At 37.5% G+C, this 12,314-nt stretch overlaps 1 protein-coding gene across 1 annotated transcript in view; it reads right to left on the bottom strand.

The window, feature by feature from the left end:
- The window catches only part of GSDMC (gasdermin C), a 55,767-nt gene that overhangs the window by 29,325 nt on the left and 14,128 nt on the right, over positions 1-12,314 (bottom strand). The window contains exons 4-5 of the mRNA XM_033202930.1: positions 9,312-9,469; positions 5-228 (exon numbers count right to left, since the gene is read on the bottom strand). Of these exons, the coding sequence (XP_033058821.1) occupies positions 5-224 (220 nt within the window). The 5' untranslated portion in view covers positions 225-228; positions 9,312-9,469. The remainder of the gene's footprint in view (positions 1-4; positions 229-9,311; positions 9,470-12,314) is intronic.

Below are 12,314 nucleotides of genomic sequence, written 5' to 3' on the forward strand. Positions count from 1 at the left end.
ATACCTGGGACTGAAGAACTTGGCTCCAGGATATCATTGAGGGAGAATTCAACTGGAATATAGTCAGATTGTCCCCAAATAGATGAACGAGAATCCTTCTTCTTTCGTAATATAACAAACTGACGTAATTTGGTGGCACTCAGTAGGTATTTGACAGGTGTCAGGTCTTTGCTTCCAATCTCTTTGATCAAATTTTTGCTAATGCGTTCAAACATGGAGGGCATGTTGCTAGGAGGAGATGAAAGGAGAGCATCAGTTGGGAAAGGAAGAAAATGGTTAAACTCTCATCAATTATTGATATTTCCCCTAAAGGAAAAGATCTACCTATGAGATTAGCAGGTCTTAACTTAAAATAGTGACTAGATTATAACTTTCTCAACTTTGAGTTCATTTTTTTGTTGTTTTTGAGACAGGGTCTTGCCATGTTGCCCAGACTGGTCTTGAACTCTTGGGCTTAAGTGATTCTCCCACCTCAGCCTACCTAGCATCTGGGATTATAGGCACACACCACCACACCTGGCTTCCAACTTTGGGCTTCTAAAGCCAATTTGGGCTTCTGACAGAGGCACTGCTGTGAAATTCATTGCCCCTTATGGTTGGAGTAGGAAATCCTGGGTATCTCCTCACCTCTAACCCAGGGATACTCTAAATAACAAGAAGGAAGGGCTCAATACTGTCATCAACTAAAGGGCCAGAGGGAAGGCGGAGTTTATGTTAAGATGATATGAGCAGTGGTAGAGAATATGTTGGTGTTTGCAGTTTTACAGAGAAAGCCACACTGAGAAGTGACAGTTGAACAATAATGTAGAGAAGGCAAGGTATAAACAATGAACATTATGTGGAGAAAAGAATTCCAGGTAGAGAAATCAGCAAGTGCAAAGATTTAGAGGAAATGCATGCCTGGAATATGTGAGGTGGAAAGGAAAGAAGATGAGGTCAGAAGAAACTGAAGGCAAGTTGGTGAAGGCCCCTGTCAGTCATTTTCATCACTCTCTTTTACTTGAAGTGAGATTAAAAGCCTTTGGAGGGATTTGAGCACACAAGTGACATATCTGATGCATCTTTTGCAGAGAGATGTCTATGGCGGGTGGGTTGACATTAGCCTGCAGTAAGGGAGTTCAGGCAGAAGTGGGAAGTCTAGTAGGGTAGTTTTGCAATAATACAGGTAATCATTAATGACAGGGTAGGCCAGGGCATTGCACTCAAAGTAATGAGAAATGATCAGGTCCTAGTCTACACTGAAGGTAAAAACAACATATATGAAAAGGATGGTTTGCGGAGGATCGTTCCAAGATGGCCGAATAACAACAGTTCCAGTCTGCAACTCCCAGCGTGATCGATGCAGAAGACAGGTGATTTCTGCATTTCCAACTGAGGTACCTGGTTCATCTCACTGGGACTGGTTGCATAGTAGGTGCAGTCCACGGAGGGTGAGCCCAAGCAGGGCAGGGTGTTGCCTCACCAGGGAAGTGCAAGGGGTTGGGGGATTTCCCTTTCCTAGCCAAGGGAAGCCGTGACAGACTGTACTTGGAAAATTGGGACATTTCTGCCCTAATACTGCACTTTTCCAATGGTCTTAGCAAACAGCACACCAGGAGATTATATCCTGCGTCTGGCTCGGCAGGTCCCACGCCCACAGAGCCTTGCTCAGTGCTAGTGCAGCAGTCCAAGATTGAACTGCCAGCTGGCAGCCTGGGCTGGCGGAGGGGTGTCTGCCATTGCTGAGGCTTGAGTAGGTAAACAAAGCCACCAGGAAGCTCAAACTGGGTGGAGCCCACCGCAGCTCAACGAGGGCTGTCTGCCTCTGTAGACTCCACTCCACCTCTGGGGGCAGGGCATAGCTGAACAAAAGGGAACAGAAACTTCTCCTGACTTAAACGTCCCTGACTGACAGCTCTGAACAGAGCAGTGGTTATCCCAGCACAGAATTTGAGCTCTGAGGACAGATAGACTGCCTCCTCAAGGGAGTCCCTGACCCCTGTGTAGCCTAACTGGGAGATGTCTGCCAGTAGGGGCCGACTGACACCTTACACAGCTGGGTGCCCCTCTGAGACGAAGCTTCCAGAGGAAGGATCAGGCAGCAATATTTGCTGAGGCACTTTTCAAAAAAAAGACATACATGTGGCCAATCTTATTTAAAAAAAGCTCAACATCACTGATCATTAGAGAAATGCAAATCAAAACCACAATGAGATATCAACTGACACAAGCCTGAATGGCTATTAATAAAAGTCAAAAAATAACAGATGCTGGCAAGGTTGTGGAGAAAAAGGAATGCTTATACACTGTTGATGGGAATGTAAATCAGTTAAACCATTGTGAAAGACAATTTGGTGATTCCTCAAAGTCCTAAAGATAGAAACACCATCTGACCCAGCAAGTGCATTACTGGGTATATACCCAAAAGAATAGATACCATTTTATAATAAAGACACATACTTGCGTATGTTCATTGCAGCACTATTCACAATAGCAAAGACATGGAATAAACCTAAATACCCATCAACTGTGGACTGGATAAAGAAAATGTGGTACATATACCTCATGGAATACTATGTAGCCAAAAAAAGAACAAGATCAAGGACAGCTCCCAGTGGAGCTGGCGGCCATTACCCTTAATAAACTAACAGAGAAACAGAAAACCAAATACCACATGTTTTCACTTATAAGTGGGAGCTAAATGATGAGAACACATAGACTCATGGAGGGGACCAACACACACTGGGGCTTACTGGAAGGTAGAGGATGGAGGGTGGGAGGAGGGAGAGGATCAGGAAAAATAACAAATGGGTACTAGGCTTAATACCTTGGTGACAAAATAATTTGTACAACAAACTCCCATGATACAAGTTTACCTATATAACAAACCTACACATGTACCCCTGAACTTAAAATAAAAGTATAGAAAAAGAAAATATATATATAATTTAAAAAAGAAAGAAAGAAAGAAAATGTAAGTCTCTAGTCCAGGAAGCCTATAAGGAAAACTATTTTTAAATTCTGCAATAAAATGTAATTTTGAATTTAAAAAAAAAAAAAGACTATTCAGGAAAACATGACCTTACCAAATAGACTAAATAAGGCATCAGGGACCAATCCCAGAGAGACAGAGATATGTAATCATTCAAACAAAGAATTCAAAGTAGCTGTTTTGAGGACACTCAAAAGAATTCAAGATAACACATAAAAGGAATTCAGAATTCTATCAGATACATTTTTTAAGGAAATTGAAATAATTAAAAAGAAGCAGAAATTCTGGAGTTGAAAAATACATTGACCTACAGGAGAATGCATCAGCATCTCTTAATAACAGAATTGATCAAACAGAAGGAAGAATTAATGATCTTGAAAACAGGCTATTTGAAAATATATAGTCAAAGGAGACAAAAGAAAAAAGAAAGAAGCATGCTACAAGATGTAGAAAATAGCCTCAACAGGGCAAATCTAAGAGTTATTGACCTTAAAGAGAAGATTGAGAAAGAGATAAGTGTAGAAAGTTTATGCAAAGGGAGAACTTCCCAAACCCAAAGTAAGATACCAATATTCAAGTACAAGGTACAAGAAGGTAACAGAACACCCAGCTAATTTAACCCAAAGAAGACTACCTCAGACATTTGATAACCAAACTCCCAAATATCAAGTATAAACTAAGAATCCTAAAATGGCAAAAGAAAAGAAAACATAGCAAATAATAAAATTCCAATACGTCTAGTATCAGACTTTTCACTGGAAACCTTACAGGCCAAGAGACAGTGGCATGACATATTTAATATGCTGAAGGGAAAAAAAACTTTTACCTTAGAGTAGTATATCTGGCAAAAAATATGCTTCAAGGATGAAGGAGAAATAAAGACCTTCCTAGACAGACAAAAACTGAGAGAGTTCATCAACACCAAACCTGTCTTACAAGAAATACTACAGGGAGTTGTTCAGTCTGAAAGAAAAGGATGTTAATGAGCAAGAAGAAATCATCTGAAGGTACAAAATTCAATGGTAGTAGGAAGCACACAGAAAAACACATAATATTGGAACATTGTAATTGTGGTGTGTAAACTACTCTTATCTTAAGTAGAAAGGCCAAATGATAAACCAATCAAAAACAACTACAACTTTCAAGACATAGTACCATAGGACATAAAGAGAAACAACAAACAGTTAAAAAGCAGGGAGACAAAGTGTAGAGTTTTTATTAGTTTTCTTTTTGTGTTTGTTTGTTTATGCAATCACTATTAAGTTGTCATCCATTTAAAATAATGAGTTATAAGATAGCATTTGCAAGCCTCATAGTAATTTCAAATCTAAAAACATACAATGAATAAGCAAAAAATGAAAAGCAAGAAATTAAAATATGCCATCAGTGAAAATTACCTTCACTAAAAGGAAGAGGAAAATGAAGAAGAAACAGAAGATCACAAAACAACCAGAAAACAAAAAATAAAATAACAAAAGTCCTCACTTATTAGTAATAACATTAAATGTAAATGAACTAAACTGTCCAATCTAAAAACATAGAGTGATTGAATTAATTAAAAAAACAAGACCAAATGATCTGTTACCTACAAGAAATACACTTCTCCTATAAAGATACACATGAAATAAAAACATAACAATGGAAAATACATTTGTGACAATGGAAACCAAAAAAGAGCAGGAATAGCTATACTTATATCAGACAAAATAGATTTAGATTCGGATTAGAGCTAAAGAGGTAGATCCCAATACAATAATAGCTAGAGACTTCAACACCTTGCTTTCAGCATTGGACAGATCTCCCAGACAGAAAATCAGCAAGGAAACATTGGACTCAATCTGTACTATAGAAGAAATGAACCTAATAGGTATTTACAGAACATTTCATCCAATGGACGCAGAATACACATTTTTTCTTCTCATCACATGGATCATTCTCAAGAGTGGACCATATTTTAGGTCACAGAACTAGTCTTAAAACACTCAAAAAGTTGAAATAATATAATGTATCTTCTCTGAACACAATGGAATAAAACTAGAAATCAATAATAGGAATTTTAGAAATTATACAAACACATGGAAAGTAAACAATATGCTCCTGAATGACTGATGGGCCAATGAAGAAATTGATGAGGAAATTGAAACATTTCTTGAAACAAATGATAATGCAAACGTACCAAAACCCATGGGATACAGCAAAAGCAGTACAAAGAGGGAAATTTATAGCTATAAGTGCCTACATCAAAACAGAAGAAAAACTTCAAATAAATAACCTAATGATGCATTTTAAAGAACTAGAAAACCAAGAGCAGACCAAACCCAAAATTAGTAGAAAATAACAAACAATAATGATAGAGCAGAAATAAAGTTAAAATGAAGAAAACAATATAAAAGATGAATGAAATGAAAGTTGCTATGTTGAAAAGATAAACAAAATAGACAAATCTTTAGGCAGACTAAGAAAAAAGAGAGAAGGCCCAAATAAATAAAAACATAGATGAAAAAGAAAACATTATAACTGATACTACAGGAATTCAAAGGATTATTGGTGGCTACTATGAGCAACTATATACCAATAAATTGGAAAATCTAGAGGAAATTGATAAATTCCCAGAAACATACAGCCTACCAAGATTGAACCTTGAAGAAATCCAAAACCTGAACATATCAATCACAGTTAATGAGAGCAAGGCCATAATAAAAAGCCTCCCAGTAAATAAAAGCCTGGGACCCAATGAATTCAATGCTGAATTCTACCAAACATTTAAAGAAGAGCTAATAGCAATCCTATTCAACCTATTTAACCTATTTTTAAAAATAGACAAAGAGGGAATACTTCCAAACTCATTTTATGAGGCCAATATTACCCTAATAAAAAACAAGACAAAGAAATTTCCAAAAAACTACAAGCCAATATCTCTGATGAATATGGATGGAAACATCCTCAAAAAAATACTAGGAAACCAAATTAAACAATACATTAAAAACATCATTTATCACGACCCAGGGATGCAAGGATGGTACAACATACACAAATCAATCAAGGTGATACCTTATATCAACAGAACGAAGGACAAAAACCATGTGATCATTTCCATTAATGCTGAAAAACACTTGATAAAACTCAATATCCCTTGGTGATAAAACCCCTCAAAAAAAGTGGGTATAGAAGGAACATACCTCAACATAATAAAAAGTCATATATGACAGACTCACTAAATGGGGAGAAGAAAAAAATAAAGGGCATCCTAATTGGAAAGGAAGAAGTCAAATTGTCCTTGTTTGTAGATGATGTGGTCTTATATTTGGAACAACCTAAAGACTCCAACAACAAAAAACTATTAGAAGTTATAAATTAATTGGCCAGGCGCAGTGGCTCATGCCTGTAATCCCTGCACTTTGGGAGGCCAAGGTGGGTGGATCACAAAGTCAGGAGATCAAGACCATCCTGGCTAACACAGTGAAACCCCGTCTCTACTAAAAAGTACAAAAAATTAGCTGGGCGTGGTGGCGGGCGCCTGTAGTCCCAGTTACTTGGGAGGCTGAGGCAGGAGAATGGTGTGAACCCGGGAGGCAGAGCTTGGAGTGAGCCGAGATCACGCCACTGCACTCCAGCCTGGGTGACAGAGTGAGACTCCATCTCAAAAAAAAAAAAAAAAAAAAAAAAGAAGTTATAAATTCATTAAAGTTACAGGATACAAAATCAACATCCAAAAATCAGTAGCACTTCTGTATGCCAACAGCGAAGAATCGGAAAAGGAAATCAAGAAAGTAATCCCATTTACAAGAGCCACAAATAAAATTAAATTCCTAGGAATTAATTTAACTGAAGAAGCGAAAAATCTCCTCAATGAAAACTATGAAACGTTGATGAAAGAAACTAAAGATGACACAAAAAAATGAAAAGATATTCCATGTTCATAGATTGGAAGAATCAACATTGTTAAAATGTCCATACTATGCAAAGCAATCTTCAGATTCTATGCAAATTCTATCAAAATACCAATGACATTCTTCACAGAAAGAGAAAAAACAATCCTACAATGTATATGGAACCACAAAAGACCCAGAATAACCAAATCTATCCTAAGCAAAAAGAGCAAAACTCAAGAAATCATATTATCTGACATCAAATTCTACTACAGAGCTACAGTAACCAAAACAGCATGGTACTGGCATGAAAACAGACACATAGACCAAAGAAAAATAATCAAGAACCCAGAAACAAATCCATACACCTACAGTAAGCTCATTTTTTACCAAGATGCCAAAAATATACATTAGAGAAAGGACAGTCACTTCAATAAATGGTGCTGGGAAACCTGGATATTCATATGCAGAAGACTGAAACTACACCACTCTCTCTCATCATGTACAAAAATAAAATCAAAATAGATTAAAGACTTCAATCTAAAGCCTCAAACTGTGAAACTACTACAGGAAAACATTGGGGAAACTCTCTAGGACATTGGTCTAGGCAAAAATTTCTTAAGTAATACACCATAAGCACAGGTAACCAAAGCAAAAAATAGACAAATTGGATCTCATTAAGTTACAAAGCTTCCTTCCAGCAAAAGGAAAAATCAGCAACAGAAAAATACGACCCACAGAATGGGAGAAAATATTTGCAAACCGCCCATCTGAAAAGGGATTAATAACTAGAAAATATAAGGAGCTCACACAACTCTATAGGAAAAATATAATTGGATTAAAATATGCGCAAAAGAGTTGAATAAACATTTCTCAAAGGAATACATACAAATGAAAAACTCATATGAAAAGGTCCTCAACATTTTTAGTTATCAGAAAAATGTCAATCAAAACTACAATGAGATATAATCTCACCCATGTTAAAAATGGCAATCAAAACTACAATGAGATATAATCTCACCCCTGTTAAAATCTCACCCATTAATAAAAAATGCTGGAGAGAAGGTGGAGAAAAGAGAACCCTGTACCCTGTTTGTGGGAATGTAAATTAGTACAGCCACTATGGAGAACAGTTTGGACCTTCCTCAAAAAGCTAAAAATAGAGCTGCCATACAACCTAGCAACCTCTCTACTGGGTATACACCCAAAAGAAAGAAAAACAGTATATTGAAGGGATATCTGCACTCCCATGTTTGTTGCAGCACTGTTCACAATAGCCAAGATTGGGAAACAATGCAAGTGTTCATCAACAAATGAACAGTTAAACAAAATGTGGTACATATACATAACAGAGTACTACTCAACCATAAAAAAGAATGAGATCGGCTGGGCGCGGTGGCTCATGCCTGTAATCCCAGCACTTTGGGAGGCTGAGGCGGGTGGATCACCTGAGGTCAGGAGTTCAAGAGCAGCCTGACCACCATGGAGAAATCCCGTCTCTACTAAAAATACAAAATTAGCCAGATGTGGTGGCACATGCCTGTAATCCCAGCTACTCAGGAGGCTGAGGCAGGAGAATCGCTTGAACCCAGGAAGTGGAGGTTGCAGTGAGCCAAGATCACGCTTGCACTCCAGCCTGGGCAACAAGAGCAAAACTCCATCTCAAAAAAAAAAAAAAAGAGAGAGATCCCATCATTCGCAACAACATAGATGGGACTAGAGGTGATTAAGTAAATAAACCAGGCACAAAAAGACAAACTTTACATGTTCTCACGTATTTATGAGAGCTAAACATTAAGACAATTGAAGTTATGGAGATAGAGAGTCAAATGATGGTTACCAGAGGCTGGGAAGGGTATTAGGGGGTGGGAGGGAGGTGGGGATGGTTAATGAGTACCAAAAAAATAGTTAGACTGAATAAGATCTAGTATTTCTGAATAAGACCTAGGATTTGATAGCACAACGGGGTGACTATAGTCAATAATTGTACAGTTAAAAATAGCTAAAACAGTATAACTGTATTGTTACAATTAAGAGTATAATTGTATTGTTACAATTAAAACAAATAGGAATAGGATTTCCTAACTATAGGAATTCGGTTTTTGAACATTCTAAATATGTTCAATAATGAAGAGAGTCAGAATTTTCAACAGTTTATGTAAAAGTCCTGATGTGACCATTTCAATTCTGTCTGATAGGGGCCACGTAAGAGCTCACTGGACAACAGAGAATAATAAGAACATAAGAAGTTTCTCCAAGACTGGACGTGTACAACAATGTATCAAAGATATATTCCTTAGCCTTACATGCTATCAGGAATTCTCCATTATTAAAAAGAGCTTAACTTCCTTTTCAGTCAAATTATGTAGGAAAAGAAAATTCTTTGACTCATTTCACAAACCCATCCTGAACATTTTTGTCGCTGATGATGGCACCTTTTCTTTTTCATCCCCTATCCCATTAGGACTTACCAGATTATATATCCTTTTGTCCTGTAGAGAAATAGCACAATTGGCCGGGCGCGGTGGCTCACGTCTGTAATCCCAGCACTTTAGGAGGCTGAGGCTGGTGGATCACAAGGTCAGGAGTTCAAGATCAGCCTGGCCAAGATGGTGAAACCCCGTCTCTACTGAAAATACAAAAATTAGCCAGGAGTGGTGGCAGGCACCTGTAATACCAGTTACTTGGGAGGTTGAGGCAGAGAACTGCTTGAACCCAGGAGGCAGAGGTTGCAGTTAGCTGAGATCGCACCACTGCCCTCCAGCCTGGGCGACTCCGTCTCAAAAGAAAAAAAAAAGAGAGAGAGAGAAATAGCACAATTGAGTGGGGCCCCTTCCAGTCTTCAGACCTCCTGCAGTCAACCAGAAATTGTCAGACAAATTCCAGGACCAGGTCAATGTGATTCTGCTCACTGTTCTCTTCTCAACAACAAGTCCCTGATTCAATTTTCAATCCTGGAAAAATAAGCACAGGGAGGGCCCTCTTCATTTCTGAAAGAGTAAGTCTGTTCTGGATCACAGAACCTTAGCTCTCAAGTCTTTCTCAGCCAAAAATCTGTGGAACAAAATCAAGTAGCATCTAATTACGTATCTCCTGAATCAGAATTCAAAAGGCTTCTTCAGTGTCACACCCATTTCCTTTCACATACAGAACTAGCTGAGCAAGTCTTTGATTCATGGATTCCCAGCAACTGTAGCTGTAACAACTTCTTTGGCTTGCATTCCTCTGGTATATGTGCTGAATTTAGAATTCAATCATTGGACACCAGGAAAGGCAACTTCAGCAGGAGGGACAGGCACCAGTGCCAGGGCCCTGGGAAGTATCTCTGAACTGCCTACATGTGGAGCTCTGTACAACAGGAATTACTGTGCTTAATGCTTCCTCTGTATTAAGTACCATGCATGTATTATCTAAATCCATTCTTGCAAGAATGGATTTAGATAATCTTTATTTTAAAGATAAATAAAAAGGGGATTTGTGAAAAGAATTAAAAACTTGCCTGAAACCCATGTTCTTTCCAATTACTCCCTATGGGTTTCAAGATGAAGTAAAGTGCCTATAGGAGGAGAAACTGTATAAACAGGATTGCTACACCTTTAAGTTTTGAGTAACTTCCTGGAACTGACACTCAATACAACAACATTCCTTTCAGCTGACAATATTTCACAATGCATTTACTTTACTTTTGTTTTCTTTTAATATTCAAAAAAGTCTTGTGCCTTGCCTTTCCACTATAAGAACCTGATATGCACTTCACTTGGGACAAAGCTCAGACTGTACTTTCTGCGTATCACCAGCAGACACGATGTACCAAATTAACTTTCACGTTCTATAATTTTCATTGTAAAAACTACAGACATACATAACCCTTTTGTGTACCAACATTCTACAGGCCCCAATCTGCTACTGGGTAATTCAGAAGTCGGAGAAAAGTAATTTAGCTGTTTGGGAACAGTTATGTGAGTCACATCAACTTACATAACAGATAAAGAAAAGCTCTCTAAAAGAAAGTGATATTTATTCAAGAATAAGCATTGCAATGGGAATATGCATGCCGTCACAAACTATGTGTGTATTCAGAGAAGAGTGAATACACAGTAAGGGAAGAAAAAAGTTTTAAAAAGAAAAATAAGAAGGATTACACAATTGTTTTGAATCAATTATCTTTGGTTACAAGGATCAGTAACAAAGGTGGCACCAGTCCAAGGTTAGACAGGCAGTTGGTGGGCAGATATCCTGGCAGAAGTATTTTTTGTTTAAGGTTGCAGTAGCCTTTGTGCAAGGCTGTGGTTTTTGGTTTTGTTTTGTCTTTAATTTTTATGGGTACATAGATTTATATACTTATTTATGGTATATATGGGATATTTTAAGACAGGCATACAATGTATAATAATCACACCAGGGTAAATGAGGTATCCATCATCTCAGACTTTTTTTGTTTGTTTGTTTACAATATAATTATACTCTTTTAGTTATTTTTAAGTGTACAATTAAATTATTATTGACTATCGTCACCCTGTTGTGTTATCAGACATTAGATCTTATTCATTCTAAATTTTTTTATACTCATTAACCATTCCCCCTACCCCTGCACACCCACCTTACTACACTTCCCAGCCTCTGATAACCATCCTTTTATTCTCTATCTCCATAAGTTCAATTGTTTTAATTTTTAGCTTTCACAAATAAGAGAGAACATTTAAAGTTTGTCTTTCTGTGCTTGGCTTATTTCACTTAACATAATGACCTCCAGTTCCATCCATGTTGCTGCAAATGACAGGATCTCATTCTTTTTATGGCTGAATAGTACTCCATTTTGTATACTTACCATTTTTTTTATTCATTCATTTGTTGATGGACACTTGGATTGCTTCCAAATCTGGCTATTGTGAACAGAACTGCAATAAACATGGGAGTGCAGATATCTCTTCAGTATACTGATTTCCTATTTTGGGGGTATATACTTAGCAGTGGGTTTGCTGGATCATACGATAGTTCTATTTTCAGTTTTTCTGAGGAAGGCCCAAACTGTTCTCCATAGTAGTTGTACTAATTTACATTCCCATAAACAGTGTCCCAGAGTCCCCTTTTTGTCACATCCTCTCCAGCCTGTTATTGCCTGTCTTTTGGATAAAATCCATTTTAGCAGATGTGAGATGATATCTCATTGTAGTTTTGATTGACGTTTCTCTGATGATCAATAATGTCGAGCACCTTTTCATTGCGTGTTTGCCATTTGTATGTCATCTTTTGAGAAATGTCTATTTAGAACTTTTGCCTATATTTTAATTGGTTTATTAGATTTTTTTCCTACAGAGTTGTTTGAGCTCCTTGTGTGCTCTGCTTACAAATCCTTTGTCAGATGGTTAATTTGCAAATATTTTCTCCCATTCTTTGGGTTTTCTTCTGTTGTTGATTGTTCTTTGCTGGAAGGAAGCTTTTTACTTTGATGTGGTTGCATTTGTCCATTTTTG

Source organism: Trachypithecus francoisi, unplaced genomic scaffold (assembly GCF_009764315.1).
Source record: "Trachypithecus francoisi isolate TF-2019V2 unplaced genomic scaffold, Tfra_2.0 Lachesis_group7, whole genome shotgun sequence".
In the NCBI taxonomy this organism is placed as follows: Eukaryota; Metazoa; Chordata; class Mammalia; order Primates; family Cercopithecidae; genus Trachypithecus; species Trachypithecus francoisi.